Genomic DNA, 21,212 nt, shown 5'->3' with positions numbered 1-21,212 from the left:
TCGTGCGTTGGCTGTGCGCTTGCTTCTTGTGCCTGATTGTACGAGCGCTGGCAGAAAGCAAAGCTGGATTCTCGCGACCGAGATGGGCAAGCCTCGGATTCTACGGGATTACGAGCGCTGTTCCCAAGTCAATATTTCGCCACGGTGTGTCGTCGCGTGACTACTCACTCATGCTGGGGGTTTTCTCTTCCTCCCCCCTCGTTTTTTTTTTTCCCCGCTCGGTTGTGAGCATGTGAGCAAAATGCTTGATCGGCCTCACCAAAACGCCGCCGCACGCGATTTTCGTCGGGCGTTCGGGCGCAGCAATGTGCTAGTCGCTTGCGCGACATTTCGACAGTCTTTCGTAGAGCTCGCTCGCTCTCTCTCTGCGGTGTTGGTTGCAGCACGTCGCTGGTGGCCAACCCAGGCCAGCCGCGTGGTTAGAAATCGTCGTTCCTTCGTGGTGTGTGCAGTTCGTTCACCCGAACCTGACCGGCAAGAGAGGCTGACCGTCGGGTCGGCCGTGAGAAAGAAAAATGAAACATAAATGGAAGGAAACTTGAAAGCAGAGAGGTGTGTGGCGACAAAAAAGAAAGCGCTTCCTCGCATTTACGCGACCTCCGTGTGACGCATGCGCTGACGTCGTCCGTGCGAGGGCATTTAATTAAAAGCCGCGCTTGGGACCTGCTCGTGCTACGTTGGTCATGCGCCAAAGAAACGGGATGGCGAATAAGATAGGCGGATATTTCTGGAAGCGCAGCCTATTGCGTTTTCATGGCCGAGACTGGCCACGGCGAAAGAAGGAACTGCGATCGAACAATTGTTTACTTTCCCGAACGGGGCCCGATCGCGCGACATGGGAGGTAGCGTACGAGACAAAACAGCTCACGGCCTTTTTTTTTTTTCTTCTTCGACAGAGACAATGGTTTCTTGCGACGTCAATGAGGAAGTTGCCTGATGCGATTTGTGCCGTCGCGAGCGCACTGTAGTAGGCCGTCCGTAACCGTCACTGTCTGTCCCTTTTCAACTGACGGCCTGTTGCGCTTTTGCGCATTCGTAGAGCGCTCGTTTCCCAGATTGCCCGCGAAATGGCAGGCTTGGTGGCGTAGGTAACGGATCCAAAAATTGCTGTCGCGGCGAACCGGGGTACAAAGTTGGGAGAGTTCTTGGGAGTCATCGCGCGACAGTGAAGCAACAGGCGAAAACGAAGCGACGTTCTCGTGATACGGCACGACGAGGTGGTTGCCGCGCGTCGTCAATAATCGTACTGCTGCACGCATATTGCGTGTTCCTTTTGGACGAAGCTCGCGAGGGCTGGCGCCGCCTCAGTCTGAACTGCTTTAGTCGCTGAGGGACTGAGTTATACACGCCTTTTATAGCAGACAGAGTGTTACGTGAACTTATTGTCCAGCCTGGAAGTGTGTGCGTGTTGCTTCACACAAAAGATACGTGCCGATATGTGTGTGCGTATGTTGAAATCAAGCACCTGCTCTCTGGAGTGGTTTATCCAGGTGCACGAAATTCCCTTGCAAGGTTTCACCACAGCTTATAGCTGGTTCAGGTTGAAAGGTGTGCCATTGTGGCTGGCTCTGAATTGGGACCACTACATGCAGTAAAACTCAACATAAGAGCAATGTTAATAGCGTTTTCAAAGCAGTGATCAGTGAACCAAATGGCAAACTTGTGTCTATGCTGGAGAGTAATGGATAAACTTTTGGGTGCAAGGTTAGATGTGAGGGTCTATTTTGTGCGCATTTTGTTGGTGTGTTGTTGGTGCACCTCCGCTAACAGAAACACTGTGTGAATGAATGCAAGGACATGTGCACAGGACTACACCCTTGTCCTATTAGCCCTCACATTTGTTCATGTGGTGTTTGTTACTGAAGGTGTAACAGCGAGCCTTACGAGGTGTTCTAGTGTACGTTGTCGTGGGTAATGCTGATGCACGTCCTATTCTGTTCCTTGCAGCATTGACAGCAGAGGGGGCCGCGGACGGGCGGGCAGCAGCAGCAGCCACTAGAGGCCAGCACTTGAGCAGCGGGGCCCGGCTGAGGAGGAGCGGGCACCATGGAGCTGGCACACACAAAGACCACCAAGGAGGTGCTGGACTACTTCGGCACAGACCCTGATCAGGGCCTCAGTGAGTCCCAGGTCAAAAAGCTACAGGACAAGTATGGTCCCAACGGTGAGCTTGTTACCTCCTTTCTCTCTTTTTGTGGTTCTTTCAGAAGTGCTGCACGAATTATGACAGAGCAGCCTAGGGCATCTTGCCTTAGCAAGGAAGAATGAATGAAATTGTATTCCACTTTGTACCAGCACAAGCAGACTGAGGATGCACAAAGAAAAGCCCCCCCATGGGCAGCTTGAAAAGCCCTTTTGCCCTTAGGAGTATGGCATTGTCAATGAATATTGCAGCATTATAGTAGGCAGACAGTCTGAGTAGCACTTTATGCTCTACAGGGAAAGAATGCTGGTTACCTCTTATGTGGACAGAACAGGTGAATAGGAAGAATGATAAAAGGACAATATTCAAAGAACTACATTAGCATACGCACAGGTTACAGAGATTTACATATGTAGGTAGTGCAGCACCACGTTCTGAACACTTCCTGTGTAATGAATTTCGGCAGAATTACTGTTCAGGCAGCCATGGGGAAAAACAATTGAAGGTAACCGAGAATCTACCTAGAAAGGCCAAAGCCATAAGTTCCATTTTGCTTTCCGATTTCAAGCTGCTAAGTATGGCGAAGCAGCTTAAGAGCACTAAGCTCAACATCCTTACTGTCTTATTGCTTCAAAACTCCATAGGTTCAGTGTCCATTTAGGGTTATTGTAACAGAGGAAGATAGCTGGCAAACCGGTGAGCAAGTTTCTTTAAAATAACCTTAGCAATCTTGCTCCCAAAGGCCTTTTAAAGCAGGCAGTTGGCCACAGAGCCACATCACACGTGGCATCTTTTCTGTTACCTTCTATATCGGCTGTACAAAGTCCATAGGTTGGAGTTGCATGCAACATGGCCTCATTATTAGCCACATGGGGCTCATCGCATTGAAGTTTGACTGGTGGGTGTTGGTCTAGAAGGCCACACGTTTTGTGATGTGTCATCATTGTTTGCCAGGCAGGCTAGAACTTTCCCAGTGGATGCAGCTGACCACAGAAAGGGGTGATATGTCTGTGACGCTCTAAAGTACAGTTTGAAGCTGACGAGGCAGTCTAATGTTAATTCAGACCGTCAAACTCGAAACACATTATTTATATTGGATTCAGTACACTATTGAAACCTGTTGTGTATTTTTTTATTACTGTGTCCTTTCATTTATGAATGAGGACTGTACTGAGTTCAGGAAATTGGAAAGGCTGTTCAAAGCAGATTGGAAGGACGTTAGCTGGCCGTTTCATGACTGCAGCATCTGTCCAGCCGTGTTCTTGTTCTTAAAGCAGTAACTGTAGCCTTAACATGGTGGATGCAAGAATGATGGGAGAATCTCTACCTTTCTTATCTTTCTTGCGTCCAAGGTGTTAACGCTATGTTTCTTGCTTTGAGTATGAACAAGCAAGCCTGAGAACAAGTTCTGCAATCTTCTGGTTCGTCCTCATCAGGCAACTATGCAGTGACTTGCATCACCTATAAATGTCATAGCACTAATCCCAGAGGTCGCTTCCCCAAGGCACCTTAGTGGGAAAGTGTCAGTCTCGCTGCAAAAATGTGAGGCCCAGGAATGTCAAGGTTAAATTCGAAGCAGATGCACTTGCATGTCGTGTGGCGTTATCTAGGAATCCCAACTGAAACACCCGTTCCAGCTTATTGTATTTAACTTGACCTTCTTTCTCATGCATACTGTGAGGCTTCAAAAATGTACAGCTGTTAAATTGCTTGCTTTTTGATGATATTCTGACGTATACATGTTACCATGGTGAAGCAAAAAGTGCAGGCGGCTAGTACCTTAGTGACACAAGAATGTGCCATTATGGTTAACAGTGACGGCTGCAGTGCAGTCGTTTTGGCAGATTTTCCTCTACATTTAGCAGATTTTAGCAGTGTCTAACTGCAATGTCTTTTTAGCTAATTTGTAGTGGACTTGCAATGTTATCAGATCATGAATGTTCATTTAGTGGTATCCTTGCAATTAAATGTGGCAACATGGATTGGCAGTACTTGCCTTTGAGTAATGTGTTAACAGTAAAACCTTTCAAACAACTCTTTGGAGGTATCATAGTTCCTTAAGTTGTCTAGCATATTTTAAAAAAGCATTCACCTATCGCTTTGGTGTCGGTGTAAACAACACTCCATTTGGCAGGATATTTGCACATCTTAAATATGACCTTATAGTATTTTCAATGTTGCTACTGTGATAATTGAAGCTTCTTTTACGACAGGCATGTGGGATTCGTTCTTTGAAAACACAGTTGAGAGCACTGCAAACCAGATGTCAGTGACGTCTTTTTTTTCCCTATTTTGTGGGCTTTCTTAGAAAGGAGCACATAAAAGATGAAGTTGTGGGGAAAATTTCACTCAGTGATTCTTAATATGCTCTACAACTTTTACCATCAAACTTGTTGCCTAAATTGGCACAATTTAATTTGGCCGATAAGCCAAGTTGAATTCTTTAAAGAAATGCAAGGATCAGGACAACTGCCACCAATATGCCGTCAGCCTCAATTGCATAAGGTGCACAACTTTTTTTTTTAAAGTTTGGTTCAAGTCGCGTGAAACATCCGGTATGCCAGAGGCAACACTGTGTGATGTGTGGCGCATATTTCCTAAAATGCTTCCTCTTCGCTTGCGGGCTGACTTCGGTGGCGTCCGGAGGCTGGCCATATTGAGAAGCTGCGTAAGTGCGAAGACAGGCTCAACGGATTGCACACTCGACCACACACATTTGTGCACACTTGCATGTGCACCTCGTCGCAACATTTTTGGTGGGGGATGTTGTGGGAGGAAAACGCTTTCTAGGTGGCTGCAGCACGTACACACTTAAACACCCGCAAACCACACTGCTCGTTGCAGGCATGCTTTTCTGAGATCCAGTGCAATTTCCATTAGTGTGTTTTTTCTACAAGCAAGTTGGAAGGCATGAGTGAAGGTATTAAGGACCTCCTTCCCCCTGCTTTTTTTTTTTATGTGGCCTAATGAATTGGCTTCAGAAGGTAGGCTCAGGTAATGAACTTTTGAATTTGCTATGTAGTGTTAATCTGCTGTCAAGGATAGAGCTACTGGAGGGGTTGTTTTTTAAGTCTGCAGTCATATCTTAAGGGGGCTGTTGTGCGTAACTGATTCACAGCTTTGTGGGCACAGAAGCTATCAGTGTTGCCATTTTTTCCTTTTCTTTTATAGTGCAAGCCAGCACTGTCTCGTCCTTTTCCTACATTACGTAAAATTTAGGTTCATTCTTCAAGCAGCTCCTTAATCTAAGAAATCCTTGTTTCTCATCGTAGAAGCCAGTTATTTGGTGCCACTTAATGTCTTTTTCTTTATTGGAGTACTATAGATAAAACTTTGTTGGTTTTCATTTTCGAACATTTGTGGATCAAAGGTTCAGTTTTAAGTGTGGGGAAGAAAAAAAGATTGCTCGTACATAATTGGCTTGTACATAATTGCATCGTCTTTTGACTCTGTGATCTCAGAAAGCATGCTGCGAGGCTCCTTAGATGCTGCAAACATGACTGTGCACATGTTACTTGTTTCTGAGAGGGACAATGAGTGAGTGGCAGTCTGTGTCGTTTACATTTCGTAGTTGTTGCACTGAACCCACTCCTGCTAAGCTTCGAGTAATGCGCCTCGTTTGCATTGTTATGGAATACAGGGCTGTGAGTACTCTACGGCCTGCTTTTATTCCTTGTCACAAATGTCTCATAACAGAGTATGGCAAATAAGTGAACAGTTTTTGGCCATCATTGCAGCTGTGACATGTTAGCAAATTGCAAAAGACCATCTGAAAAGTTTTTGACTTGTTGTAGTGTATTGCAAAAAGTGTGGTGCAGTTTTTATTATGGACCACCTTCTAATCTATTGGTGCGTGTGCTCTTTCCAACATTTCAGAACTACCTGCAGAAGAGGGTGAGTTCTTGCTCTTTGTCTAGTAATATTAGTCATGCACATATTACTTAATTTTTTTTCCTCTCGGGTGTTCTCGTCTGAAGCACTGATTTTTCATTTACTCAAGTGCTCCTCTAGATTCTCACTAAACACTCACAAGCAGGCACTTATTAATTACCATCGGCTAAGTATAATTTGCACATAATGCCTCTTTTCATGTGTAGTGAATTGTTCGGCTGAGGATAAACTGCATAAATTTGACATTTTATTCGCTTGAACACAGCATGGCAGCATTTGAGCTTGCAGTATTTGTGTTACGTGTTTCAATGGTTGAATACAGTGGCCTAAAAACTGTCCACTTGTTTCTTTTATTTCCCCCCTCTTTCTTGCAGGAAAGCCTCTGTGGCAACTTATACTCGAACAGTTTGACGACCTTCTAGTGAAGATTTTATTATTAGCTGCTGTTATTTCATTTGTAAGTTGAGCATGCTTTTTCTTTACATTTGCTTTCAATATGTGTGTGTTCGTGTGTCCTATGTACGGAGCTGTGTGATTGATCTTGCGACTGCTGTGCAAGTGCTGAAGTGTTCTGCAGAAGTGGATAAGATTTAGCATTGTGAAGACACCCAAACATTAATGTGTACTAAACTATTAGAAGTCATAGGAGTGTAACAGGTCACTATTTGCTGATAGCTTTTCTTCTATACTTGCTTGTTTTGTGAATTGCTTCACAGAATTTGCTAGTGGCCATGTTATGTGATGTTCGAGGGCATTCACTTTTTTCTTCACTAAGAAGGTAGTGGAGGGAAGTTTTAGCATTACTGTAAAATCTTGCATATAATATCTCCTAAATATAACCGAAATATCATTCATTGATTAGGCCAATGTAAAATAATTATGTTTGTAATGATTAACTAGGAGCATTTTATTCATGGTTTCACAAAACCAAGGGGAAAAGAACTTGTAAGCCCCTGAGAATTTTAGTACCCAGATATAAGATGACAAACAAATCTGATATGCCAAAATTTAAAGCGAGACCTTGTAGAATAGTAGTTACATACCCAGGATTTTGTAATACTTGTTTAATATTCAGATGTTGGGCTCATGTTCACGGCACGTTCATGTGTAATGCTCTGTTGTGTACCTGCAGGTGTTGGCGCTATTTGAGGAGCATGAAGACTCCATCACAGCCTTTGTTGAACCTTTCGTCATCTTGCTCATTCTGATTGCCAATGCCGTCGTCGGCGTGTGGCAGGTGAGTGGCGAGGCGCAGGCCAGATTTCATGCATCGATTTATGACAATGCAAGAGAAGTTTCTTTGGTTAACACTGTACAAAAATGGATAAGCACATTTACTTTCTGTTGCACGAAAAACAGGCCTGACCTTACTGCATGCTGTAGCCACTCTTCGTCACCATGCGTGCGCTAGCTTGGCTGTCTGTGCCCGCAGCACACGTGCCCTTTTTTTTACAGTGCCGTGTTCATGTGAAAAGTTCTTTGCTGACCGAGTTGACCATAATAGGCGAGTACTGGAAACTGGAATGTACAAGTAGCAGTTAAAGATAAATGTTGATTAATGGTACTCGTTATGCATTGTTCATTCTTAATTTTAACTGTGATTGTTAATTGGTGATTGGTGTAAATTAATCGGTTAATGTTCACTTCCAAGGATCTGTGTCAGTGCGTTGAAATAAAATGCCTTTAAAATGTGGACATTACATTAGTATGTTACTTTTGTTGCCATTGTCTTCAAAAAGTCAGTGTAGTGAATGGTGCTACACCATCCTTCAGAGGCATCGTCCTAGCTGAACTCAAGACTGAGTTGCCGCTGCTTGTGCTCGCACATACCTCATCAATGATATCTCATATAACGGCTCTCTTTTTCTTATGTCCGCAGGAACGTAATGCAGAGAGCGCGATAGAAGCGCTCAAAGAGTACGAGCCCGAGATGGGCAAAGTTATACGCTCCAACAAACAGGGTGTCCAAAAGATTCGTGCCAAGGAAATCGTCCCTGGAGACCTTGTGGAGGTTTCCGGTGAGCAGTGACCCTTGTCCGTTTTGACTCTGGGATTGTCATTTGCATCAAATTTTAAGTAAACAATTTAACGCTGTTGTCAACTGCATGTGGTTATAGTTCATTACACAACGCACCAAGCTTGTTTCTAAAATTGTTGCAAAGGTTATGTATCAGCACTTGTTATTATGCAATATAAACTTTTTTAATACTTTTCTGAAACACTCTTGGAAAGTGTTCTATGCAAAGGCTTCATTTATTCATTTATTTTGAAGGTCGTTGCCAGTTGTCTGATAATTTAAGATGGCAAGTGGTTGGAGGTACACTTGTGTAATTGGTGGAGAGACTTGCGCAGTTGCTGACCAGTATGGCCAGTGTGTTAGTTATAGTAAGCTTCAGCTGTATTGCCTGTATTCCAGCTTAAATTACTCCTGTTGGCATCCGCAGTGCCATGGCTGCTCTTGAAAATTCGAGCAAGTAGTCTGTTCAATTTCTTGTTCATACATATTGTAAGTTAAATTGATAGGATTCTTCAAATCATCTGTCTGTATTAATGTGTGCCACTATACAATGAGCTGAAGACTGAGGATTGTTGTGTGAAGGTATAAAATGGTGTAAATTTTGGTAAATCCATAAGGTTGTAAAACTAACCTCATGGATTTGATTTGCTTGCTAAAATACGACATGGAGATAAAGTTACGTGATGGTTATGTTGTTTCACTTATAACGATCGCATTTACCGAACGACAGGGGAAGCATAGTAACCTGTGTTCTGAGAAGCGTAGACTTGCGAAATCACAGCATTCTCCTGACATTGACCTGCCATGTCTTGTCAATAACATATGTAATCATGGCAGATGCTTTCTCAGCATGGAAGGAAGGTTGTGTGCCTGCAATGTGTAAAGCCTGTCGGGCAGATAGATATCCAAGATGATTTCTGAGCCATCCCAACTTTTCCTTTCCTGGGAAACAGTCGGTGACAAGGTCCCAGCCGATATCCGGTTGATGAAGATCCACTCCACAACCCTACGAGTGGACCAGTCCATCTTGACCGGAGAGTCGGTCTCGGTCATCAAGCACACAGACGCAATTCCAGACCCCCGTGCTGTCAACCAGGACAAGAAAAACATTCTTTTTTCGGTCAGTGGGCACCTTTTTATGTTTCTCTCTTTCTAAGCCTGCGCAGCACCAAAGCCCAGTTGCATGTAGAGCTGTATTTGCATGACAGAGTGAATCACCATTTCTCCTGCTTTCATTAAGGCCCTCTGAAATGATTCACGATACGGGCAAAAGCCAAATACAAAGGTACGAGAGATACAAATGGCGAAACGCCTTAGTCTGGCTGCAGCAATCTTCACTCCAACCCAAAGCGCTCGTTAAAATTAAACATGTGAAATGTGTAGCTCGCACTGTAAGCTCGATGGCCTCATGCAAATGCACGCTGCATTATGACGCATCTGCATCGTCACTTATGCTTTAGAAAAAGCAAACGTAGGATAGTAGGGCTAGGTCAAGATCGTATGCATTATCGTCTGCTTTTCACCACCGTGTGAATGTTAGCTGCGAAGTGATCAAAAGTACATTGTCACATGACTGATTCCTCCCTAATCTAGTCTGTCATTAAATTAACTGGATAGTGCCATTAGTAACAGACAACGAATAACGGGAAACGTTGCTGGAAGGGTGGAGGGACAAAGTTTCGGTCTACAGTGTGGTTTCCTTGCAGTCACTTTGTGTGCACATCACAAATACTTCATTAAGTTCATGTCCTTGTCACTCGGGCCGTACAGTGCAGAATTGGCCGGGAATCGACATTTGATGAGGGTAAAGGGCTGGCCTTGGCCTTTTTGGTGTGTTGTTTTTGTAGGTTTATAACACAAAATAAGACATGGACAGAGATGTGGAGGAAGAACACAAGCATTAACTTGGAACATTCACTGTTGAAATTAGTTACGTAACTTTCCCTATAAATCTACAAAAATGAGACAAATTACTCTTTGCCACTCCTCACACTGTTGATTTCCTCATCTGCCGAGCATGGCTGTTGCCTTTGGAAGAATTGCGATTGAGAGAGACAGGATTGATACAATGCAAAGGTCAGGTAAGTAGGAACTAAGAAAGTAAACGTGCGGTTAGCCTGGTGCTGCAGCTAAAATGTTGTAGCCTATAAAGAGCACGAAGTTAATGGCATATTGCTGTCTGTAGGTGACAGCCGTGCCTACAGGGCACAAGACGAGATCCTAAGACATTGGTTGGTTGTCTGGAACAAGGGACCTTGTGCTCTTTTGTTGCGCATCTTTGATGCTTTCATTCTTGAGTGTTACCATGCAGTAGCACACATAATGCAGAGTGAAAGTTAGCGTATTCATGTTCACATGCTGACTGTACTGGCATGTCAACAACATGCACATAAATGACTTTGCAGAAAGTCTGGCAGTGTAGTAAATACTAGGAATGTAACACACCTGCTTCACCACAGTGACTTGAGAGTTTAACGATAAGGTCACAAATGCAGTACTGGGTGTAGCATGCATATCTCGGTAGGGCAGCAAGTTCTCAGTAGGCAGCAAGTTCGAGGTACGATCGGACGTGAGGAAAGGAAAACACGCTTTGATAGGAAATGTGGTTCATTATGCGAGTGCATTCATTATATGAGATAACATAGTAAGCTGTCCATTCTGCATAGTGTTGATTTCACTTACTAGTGCATGGGCACATAATTGACATTGGTGTCCTAATGACTTGAATTGGTGCTGCCATTTTATGTTAAAACGAAATCTTCAGGCCATTACACTCATGAGCCTGCATGAGTACAGTTGAATATTTTCTGAACTGATTATGTGGTTCATGTTAAGCTACTTACAACTTCTTTCTGTGCAGGGTACCAACATTGCATCAGGAAAGGCTGTTGGCATTGTCGTTGGCACTGGCCTTGAAACTGCCATTGGTACGTGTTCATTGACTGTGTCAGCTCTTTTTATTATTGAGATTTCCAGGACAGGGCTTCTGAAACATAAAATTAGTGCCCTTGTAAAGATGCCAAGTTGAAGGGTCAGCTTAGCTAACTTGCCTTGGCAAATTAGCCTTGTGGTATGTAATCAAGGAATTGTTTGTCAAGCGTAAGCACTGCAAGTGTACTTCGAAAACACTTTTCCTCGTGGCAGTTGCAACATGTAAAGGTGAAGAAGGTAGTACTCTCCTCCGCACGCAAACTTGCAGCTTGCTTGCCAAGTACTTTTTGAGCCATTGATGGATTAGGCCATGAACCACGCTAACACAGAGCCAGCTGTTTACATTTCGAAGGCCCTTGCCATATCACCATAGAGGCAGGTATGGGAGCATTTTTAGTTTTTCTACTGCGATGCAGTATTTGCACTGTGCAACACTGGCCACGTGTTGCATGTCACGATTACCTGCCACATAATGCGCTGGACTTTCACAGATAAATGTACTAGTGTCAGCACTTATGCTAATGCTTGTGGCTTCTGAGGCTGCGGTGTTTTTTGGCTGACTTCTTTGCCTCTTGACTCACAGGTAAGATCCGGACAGAGATGACTGAGACGGAAGAAGTGAAGACCCCACTGCAGCAGAAGTTGGACGAGTTTGGAGAGCAGCTCTCCAAGGTAAACAGAGTGCTTGAATTTTCTGTCGAGCTGTTTCTCAATCAGTGGTGCTAGAGCTTATGGGCAATAGTACGCTCTTGAGGACTCTCACAATTTTCAGCTATGTTGTTATCGTCGTAGTTGCATCATGCTGGCCTATTTGTTGCGTGTCGGTTCGCAGGTGATCTCTGTGATATGCGTGGCGGTGTGGGCCATCAACATTGGACACTTCAACGACCCAGCACACGGTGGCTCGTGGATCAAGGGGGCCGTGTATTACTTCAAGATTGCTGTGGCGCTGGCCGTAGCTGCCATCCCCGAGGGCTTGCCGGCCGTCATCACCACTTGCTTGGCCCTGGGCACGCGGCGCATGGCCAAGAAGAATGCCATCGTGCGCTCCCTGCCCTCGGTTGAGACCCTCGGTTGCACATCGGTCATCTGCTCCGACAAGACTGGCACACTCACCACCAACCAGATGTCGGTGAGTGCAGCTTGCTGTTATCATACCAGCTAACATTGTGGTCACATGTCTCTCCGTGGCAAGAATTCATGCAGAAACCATTGAAGATGATTACCTAGGGAGTGAATAGCCGGGCCAGCTGTCAGTGGGTGTTCACCGCACTCTTCTGCCATAGACAATGTCCTCTTTCTTGTGCACTTTGAGCACCAACGGACACAAGAAGTCACGCATCTGGTGTGCAGCATCAGCAGTGTTTGCTTCATGCTAGGAAGGAGCGTCGCATTGATGTCTGGGGTTGGGATGGGAACGAACGGCGCTTGGACGAGACAAAGTGAGGACGACAGACAAGGCACCGAGTCCGCGTCCTCACTTCGTCCCGTCAAAGCGCCATTTGTTCCCGTCCCAATGGTGTACCAACCAGCCCAGACCAGCACACTCCTTCAGTTTGTGTCTGGAGTAGCAAATGAAGGGTTCTTGAAAATGCCCCCAAAGTGTGTCCTCGCCCAAGGAAAGGAAGAACACTGTCATTCACGTACTGGGAAAGTATGCTAATGCTGCACACCGAGCCTGAGAAGTCTCACAATTGTTCCCTCTCACTCGGCGCTCATGTGACCTTGCACGTGCACCAATTGGAGAAAGAGTGGAGGTGAAAGAGGAATCCCCGAGTGGAGACGTCATTCGGTCAGATTCGAAAAACTGAATAAAAGAAAGAAAACCTTTTCACTTTAAAACCGTGCACAATTAGAACTGGATACAATGTCCTACACCTTGTCACATTTAAGCGGGGACCCTGTACTTCAACAATCTTTAAATATATATGGATATATTTTGATGAAACTTTCAGAGCATATGTATATCAATGTGTTAATTTAAGATGTACATTGTTTTCTTGCACAGCAAGTTTTTAGTAATAAAGAAAAATAAGTTTTTTACACAACTTGCTTGAAAGTGAGCTGTTTATTGAACTATGTACAGTCGACTCTCGTTAATTGAATCCCAACAGGACCGGTGATACTGGAAGAATTATGCGGCGGGTCGCATTGCACAAAAGGCAGAAATAACGCAGAAACACGCACGCCGTTGATTGATTTGACAGTATTTGACAGCTTTGCCGCAATACAGACGTTATGCGATGAAGCATACCAAGCGGGGAAAGGCATTGTTAGGGGACGCAGTATGTGTTCCTTAATTTGCACATACACATGCGCAGTCTCTGGTCAGTATGAGAACCTAGACGATTCATAAATTTGCCGGCATGCCTTCAGTTTCACCACATAAGACACCTGTATCGTGGCAAAGCTGACAAGTTCAAATTATTTGTCGAAGGTCAATTTTGAGATCGAAATGACGGCAATTTGGGCCCATGTAGATGTATGGGCTCTGGCCGAGACCTTTGGTCGGAATCGAACTAACCAAAAATTTGAATTAACTGGCGTCGAATTAACAAAAGTCTACTGTATGATGTACAGTAATAATGATCGGCATACAGAAATAATCTGGAACTAATGAGTGCAAAAAACAGTAAAAGTAATGCTTTAAGCCAACCTCGGAAGCAGAAATGCATCTCGCCAAAAAAGAAAACATTTTTCATATATTAATTTCATTCATTAAAGTACAACAGTTAATTGGTGCATTACACTCTGCACCACTTTACCTTTTTGGGGAAAAAACATGACGGTGATAGCACAAGCACTAGATGCAGAGATATTGCACCTCCAATACTGTATCATCATCTATATTGTTGGTTTGAGAAAACAAGAAAAAGGTATTTCACAACTGATTTATTGAAAAAAGAATAAAGCTTGCAAAAATTGGTACAGAAACAATCAGTAGGCAACAAGTGAATAATAGGAGGGCATTGTCTGTCAGTACTTTCATTTGATGCTGGCTTTGAGTGCATGTGAAGCTTTATGCCTCTTAGGATTGCACTTTTTCTAATCGTCAACTCTTCACGAGCTCGATCGCAACACAACTTCGTCAAGAGTAAAACGCCAGGCGGCTTTGTGGCAAGACCGTCATCCCAATCGCTCCGCACTAACTTACAGAACCATCGCATGCCTCGCATAAGGCAGCGTCAAGAAGAATATTCACTGGGCTGTACGCAAACGAGCTGTACAATGTCAAAATTCAATGACATTCTACAGGGCGCAGAGTCAATCCTATTGAGTGTGACTTGCTCGTTTGCTCTCACTTTATGCATTTTTTCATAAAGACCCATGTGGTCAAGATTCATTTGGGGCCCCCTTACTGCACTGACTCTTATAAGCTTCATAATGGTTGCTTTTGGATGTAAAACCTCATTGATTGATAAGTTACTTGGCTAATCAATCTGTTTGAGCCTTCAGCTGAAAAGTGGTGTCCCCTGTTGCTACAATACACCCTCCGCAGGTTCATGAGCGACATGTTCTGCCTTGCCAACAGGCACTTGTTTGTATCTTGACATTACTTCGATGACATCTTGTGTGCCTTACTTTAACCGAGATTCGTGTAATAATGTGCCACCTGTGTACTGTGCTCTTGTTTATTTATGCAGTACTGTCTTCCCTGCCCCTCGCTTGTTTCAGTTGCTAGGCGTGCACGGCACCATGGGTGTTAAGATGTTGGTGGCAATCGATGGAGATAACTGATATGCAATTGTTTGCGTAAAATCAACCTCGCATGAAAATGGTACAGAAATGAGCGTATGGCTACAGCTTGCCTGGGAGACTTCATTAATGGTGGATTTAAGCACACATTGCTGGACTAGTACGTGCATGACAGTAAATAAGATTCTTAAGCGAACCAGACGTAGCTGTCTGGTTCACACAAGAATCATATTTACTTTGGCGCATTATTTCCTAAGAGGTTCTATTTATGCAGCAGAAGCGTCTTCGCTTGTTTTAGTAGGCTCCATCTAAGCTGTTTCACCCTCTCTGTTTGTCAGGTGAGCCGCTTCTTCATTCTGGACAAGGCTGACCCCGGTGACATCGCCTTCCACGAATTTGAGGTAACTGGCTCTACTTACGAGCCCATCGGTGAGGTCTTCAAGAACGGCGCCAAGGCCAACTGCGCAAACTACGAAGCCCTGCACGAGCTTACCACCATCTGCTGCATGTGCAACGACTCCAGCATTGACTTCAATGAGGTGAGCAATGGGTTGGTTGCGCTTTCTTTTTTTAACTGTAGAACCAACCTCGAGCGACAGACATTGTCGAAGGGCAAAATTTTCAGTCGGGTAACAATGGTGTGATGCAACAATATGCTGAAGCCAATACAGTCACCGACCAATAAATCAGACACCGATAATTGGGACATCCTCGGTAATTCAGACAGCTTCGCAGCACCGCCAATCGCCCCGTGGACTTAATGTGTAAAGACGACCAATATTTCGGACAACCACCATCTTTACATTCGATTATCCAAACTCCGTCTGTGGCTGTAGTGTACGCCAAGTCAGTCGCCAGTATCTTCTCTGGAAACCTCGACGAGACACCAAGTGTGGCCTTAGATTGCACGCTGAACGGTAATCTCTGAGGCCTTGCCTTGGTCGCCTCTCTATGCCTCTGAGATTTAGCTGCAAATGCCAATCTTGGAGGCTTTGCCTGAATTGTGAGGTCGCATCAACATCGCGATCATCACATCCTTTTCCGGCAGCCCCACGCATTTTCCGCTATAGCTATCCTGTTTGCTGAGTTTGCATTGTGGACAATGTTCTGCCATGCTGTGCTTGTTTTAGTTTGCATTCCAGACAGCGTTCTGCTGGTCCCTAGAAGTCATTCTCGAGAAGTTATAGATAGGTCACGTCAAATGGTGCCTTCTCAATCCGAATAAGCCTGACTCCGCAACTAAAGAGACTGAATTGCCGCCTACCACGAGCTCAAATGCGGACATCATTGATGACCTGCTAGGCTGCGGTGAGCAGATTTCTGCCACCGTTAGATTTTAACTTTGCAGACGTCGACAGTGGGGTTTCGTTGTGTGCCGAACTAATTGAGCAAGTTCTCCCACCATCAAGCAGTGACTCTGTGATGTGCCATGTGCTTTGGAGCCTTACACATGTAGATCTGACTCGAGCCTTTGTAGTTCTTGCATCGGGGTACAGCGAAATTCAAAACTGGCAGAAGTACAGGCGGACTTGGTTGCATGTTGCACGGAAGTGCGTGCAGCAATGCATCGACCACTTGTTCCTTTCACAGGGGCCTTATTTACGTTATGTTTGAATAATTGAGCTGGTACAAAAAGAAATCTGTTGGTGAATGTAGCTTTGTCTTTAGATTGTCTTGTCTTCAACTGTGTCAATGGCAACGCGACTTTCTCAGTGAAACTAAAACTATCAATTGTGCCTGTTTTCATATTTATATTTGTTTATTCCAAATGTTTTGGTAACAAAATATATCCATAAACCTAAACATGAAGCATTCTACAGCCTTCCATTCCATTGCACCATGTGTTAAAGGGGCACCAAAGAGAAAAATGATTTGAGCCAAATTACAGTAAAACCTCGTTAATTGAACCCCCGTTAATTTGGAGAATTTGATAATTCGAACTAGCCTTTCGGTCCCGGCAGGCGTATGCATTAATTCAAACTCTCGTCAATTCGAACCTATTTGGCCACACATCAGTTAGCTCGGACAACTCTTGGAACTCTACAAGCACGGAGTCCGCATCACCATAGTCATGAGTAGAAATCGTATGTGTATGACAGCAACACTGGAATGCTTCGTGCCTATCTGGGCTTTTAAGGAGGTCGTGAACCACCCCTCGGGATTTGGGCAAAAACATTCCACGGGTAGCATATGCTGCTGTGAACATCTCAGCCTAATTTTGCAGCCGTGCATGACGCAGCTCACCTTTCACTCAGGTGCTGTCTTTTCAGCAGAAGTCTGCTCCTCAATCGTATCTGGATGCTTTATTTCGTAATATAGGAGATTCCCATACGTGGCTGCTATTGGCCAACAGCCCACGTCATTCAAAAAGGGTGTTTGGATCAGTGCTCTTCTTGCTACTGTTACTGTGTACATTGACACAGTATATTAAACAGGCTGAAGTAAGCGAAAATCTGTTTTCGAACTTCAGCAGTTATGTTCTTCCTGAAGACGCCAGCTAATCGTGTGCCCATGCTTGGCCGTGGCCGCCTGTGTAGGAATCAAACTTTGGCCACCTTGCTTATCGGTGTCATAGCCATCGGGTCTCGCTAATTTCAACTACTTTTGAACACTCGGCTAGTCTCGAAACACACAAGACTGGAGGTCATACCACACGCACGCTTGCCAACGTGCATTCCCTCCTGGCCACTCCTGGTGCGGTTGCCATCAGTCTGCCATCATGTGATCGCAGACTTCGTAGATACCACGGCCACCACAGAGTGCCGCAATAAGTTCACTGACTGAGCGTGCTGCAGCTTGCTGAAGACTACTGTGCTTGATGTGTCGTAGGTGCCAAAAGCTGAAGTAGTGGGATCTGCGTGTACATCTGAAGTGAAATTTGAATTGCGCGGCACTGCGACATGCATTTGGCAGAGCCTTATGGGCATGCCCCACTCCACTGCAGTCTTCACAGGGCAAGTCATTGAAGGAGGGGAAGCAATGTGTAGGGGACGTTTTATTGCAAATACTATAGTAAATTACAATTGTACAATACCCAAAAAGCCATATTTATCGCAAGAGGTAGTTTGGCAAGCCAGAAAAGGCGCAATAAACGAAATACCGGTGGTGACGACACCTTGAAGTTACCGCATGAGCTTGCTGTGATGTAGATGTTGACAGCGTCTGTTCTGGCTTAGTTAATCCTTTATTAATAAAGATTGAACACACTGTATTCTGAAAGAGCCATAGACTGAATTTTGAAACGTTTAGAAAACTTTTATGATGCCACAACGGCCAGAATACAAAAAATACTTAGAAATCCATGACCTCACACTGATGTGCTGCCACTGAGGTTTCATTGCGAAATTTAAAACATAAACTGAACTTTTTAGAGCGCAGCTCTTTGGCGTCCGTTCCTGGGTTTCGCGTCGTCGTCGGCGTTGTCGTCGGCCTCGTAACCAGCTCCGCCCCCCTTTCATCCCCCCAGCGCTAGCAGCGACCGACTGATACCGCTGGATGCCGCTGACGCCGCTAGAGAGTCAAGATAACGTGACTGCATAGAACACCGTCGCCGCCATGCAGAAAGAGGAGGAAAGGGTCCCCCCCCCCTGTTCTTGTGTGGCGGATAGGGTGCTCTTCAGTTGCCGACGCGCCGGTTATTTCACGTAGGCCCCGGCACGTCGACGAATACGTGACCACCTTCCCACGGCTAGACCTGCTTCTTAGCGCTGCGGAAGCGAGGGTATCATATTGTTTGTGTCGGCATCGGTGGCGTTGTCCCTGAAACCAACTCCGCAGCTGGGGTTGACTCACTATCGGCGTCAGCGGCATCAGTCAGTCGCTGCTATCTCTTCCCTCCTCCCTTTATCGTGTTGTCCGCTTGCTGTGCGCGCTTCTGCCCCCATCGTTTGCCGCTGGGTGTACACGCCGCCCCCCTCCCCCCTCTTCCTGCGAGTCTCCGGTTGTCAAAGCGCCGGCTCGAACTTAATTCCTTTCTTCGCTCCTCCTCCAATGCAACCCCTGTGCGGTGGCAATCAGAGAGCCAGATCGGTGGCGGCGGATCTGTATATGTGCACCGCCCGAGCCGAAATTGCCGCTGCCGTTCGCCCTGTGCGGTGGCAATCAGAGAGCCAGATCGGTGGCGGCTTGACATAAAGACAAACAGCAATTTCCTAACACTTATGCGGGAGAACATCCCGTTCCTCTCGCTCGTAACGCGTTCCACGGCTGTGACAACCTCGCGAGGCACTTGTATAGATCTCGTCTTTGAGAATCAAGCATTGGTGTACCAAGTCGAACATATATCAGTCTATTTCTCCGACCACAAAGCTTCCTTCATGACTGTCAAGAACTGTTAGTGGAGTCTTTGTTAAAGGAATACGTGTGAAAAATAAAAAAAAAATTCTGTGATAGCGCATACATGTGTTGCTCGATTTCTTTGCCTCAATCTATCGAAAAGGTGAAAAGCTTATTTGCTGCGCTCAAATTTCGCATTAGGAAGTAACGTAATCGTCGGTAATTTTTTCTTTTAATGATCAACCTATTAGTACTGTGAAATTAACAAAAATAGCTCTGAATGAATATGTTACCAGTCTAAGTTGATTTAGTGTTTCCCTTTAGTGTCTCTTTAATTAAAGAAGCTTTAGAATAAAAACAGGAACAGCGCAACACAGGACGAGCGAGTAAAGAGCGCAGGACAGCGCGCTGTCCTGTGCTCATTACTCGCTCGTCCTGTGTTGCTCCGTTCCTGTTAGAGAACATGCTGGTTATCATGAGAGAAATTGGAAATTATTAGACCGGATATTGTAGCTTATCTTAAGATGCACTGTTAAGTCAGCCCACTTGCAATTGGAGCCTTATACCGCGGCAAGTGATTCTTCCTGTCATTACCTACTCGGCGCCAGTGTGGTGGTCGGAATTTCCAGACAGCACACTGAAGGCGAAGGTTACCTCGCTCCACAGGGTTTATTCTAAAGATGAGCCAACCAGCCCCATTGAACACACTGCTAAAAAAGCTTCCGTATTGCTTGTGGAACAGTTTGCGTTTCTGTGTGTACATGGATGCGTGAAGTGCTAGTTGTGTGCCCAATTTATCTTGTAGGCAGTGTTGTGGCATCTGTACACCATATTTAAAGCCTGTGTGTTGGTCTCCTTTATTCCGTGCAGTACAAGCAAGCCTTTGAAAAAGTGGGTGAGGCCACTGAGACTGCACTGATTGTGCTGGCTGAGAAGATGAACCCCTTCGGATTCGACAAGAGCGGAAAGTCCAGGCGCGATGCAGCATTGACGGTCAATCATGGCGTGCAGGCAATGTGGAAGAAAGAGTTCACCCTTGAGTTCTCCCGGGACCGAAAGTCTATGAGCTCTTTCTGTGTTCCTACGAGGGCCGCTGCGAACACCAAGCTCGGCACTGGACCCAAGATGTTTGTGAAGGCGAGTCTGTTGCACAACCTTTCTGCATTGTCAGCTCGCAGACCTGTCGCTCTCTTGGCAACACGCATAGAGATAGACAAGGCCCACGTGCTTTATCCTCAAGCTGTCGCTGCTTGACCACACGGCACGCTGTTGAATCTCATGTGCGTTCATTTTTTTTTTGTACTTCCATTTAGCATTTAATTAACATTTGTTTCTTTGTTTTCTGCTCTGGTATTGAGACGTCCCACTATATAATCGAGGTTTGCGCACCTCCTTAGTAACGCACCTAACAGCATGTTTTCAGGGTTGCTCATGTTATTGCACTGTGCTTGATTGAAGTCTGAGCGTTTGTAAACAGTGAAGTCCCCAACATGGGAATGCATGAAGCACAAAAGCAATGCAGGAATTAAGGGGGACGTGGCAGTGAAAACTTATTTTTTATTTATGGGAGCAAATTGATTAAAGTTGGCATGCAGGTACGATTTGTTATGCTGATATAAGTGAAACCATTTTTGTACTATCACAGTTTTTGGGTTACAACACTTGACAGCCTGTAGTGATCATCCCCAGATTTAATAATTACAAGTTTGCCAAGATTTTCACATCAGCATGTTCACAAAGGCCCATAGACCCATTCTGTGCAATAAAGCTGTTGGTTTACATAGTAAATGCCAAAATGAGCATACATTTTTTAAACTTTACTACCCGTAATTGCCTTACTAACGACTTTTGAAAAAGAAAAAAACAACCTTATAAATTTTTTTATGAGGTGCAGCTTATGAGGACAGCTTTATTGCACTCATCAATGTTTCAGGACCTAAGTGCACAAGACAATGATCATTTGTTGTGAAATGGCACTGGGATGACTGAAAATCAACTTGCACAGAAAATGGAAGCTGAGAAAACGGAACTCAGTTTCATTCGTTATAAACATTTAAATATTTACTTTGAGCACCTAAAACCCAACTGGGATGTAGTCCTTTGCCTGTGAGGACACTTTCTTTACGTTATAATGTCGGTTTTCGCTTATTTGCAGCAGTTTCGTGCACCTTAGTTGCCTTTATGTGTCATGAATCTGTCATGCAGAGGTAGAGGGTAGTGCAATTTTGACAATTTGACCACTGCAGTTGCTGCGTCTCC

The 21,212-nt window shown here is 44.9% G+C and overlaps 1 protein-coding gene across 4 annotated transcripts in view; it reads left to right on the top strand.

Moving 5' to 3' along the window:
• SERCA (ATPase sarcoplasmic/endoplasmic reticulum Ca2+ transporting SERCA) overlaps positions 1–21,212 on the top strand; it is a 101,468-nt gene that overhangs the window by 58,940 nt on the left and 21,316 nt on the right. For all 4 annotated transcript variants that reach the window (XM_050173123.3, XM_050173126.3, XM_055067513.2 and 1 more), the window contains exons 2-12: positions 1,948–2,164; positions 6,020–6,037; positions 6,409–6,491; positions 7,167–7,271; positions 7,914–8,052; positions 9,005–9,171; positions 10,912–10,978; positions 11,566–11,654; positions 11,815–12,114; positions 15,017–15,217; positions 19,824–20,090. In XM_050173123.3, coding sequence (XP_050029080.1) covers positions 2,047–2,164; positions 6,020–6,037; positions 6,409–6,491; positions 7,167–7,271; positions 7,914–8,052; positions 9,005–9,171; positions 10,912–10,978; positions 11,566–11,654; positions 11,815–12,114; positions 15,017–15,217; positions 19,824–20,090 — 1,554 coding nt within the window. In that variant the 5' untranslated portion in view covers positions 1,948–2,046. The remainder of the gene's footprint in view (positions 1–1,947; positions 2,165–6,019; positions 6,038–6,408; positions 6,492–7,166; positions 7,272–7,913; positions 8,053–9,004; positions 9,172–10,911; positions 10,979–11,565; positions 11,655–11,814; positions 12,115–15,016; positions 15,218–19,823; positions 20,091–21,212) is intronic.

Source organism: Dermacentor andersoni, chromosome 3 (assembly GCF_023375885.2).
Source record: "Dermacentor andersoni chromosome 3, qqDerAnde1_hic_scaffold, whole genome shotgun sequence".
Taxonomy (NCBI): Eukaryota; Metazoa; Arthropoda; class Arachnida; order Ixodida; family Ixodidae; genus Dermacentor; species Dermacentor andersoni.
Note: the sequence above shows the minus strand (reverse complement) of the source record. Positions and strands in the feature narration are given on the sequence as shown.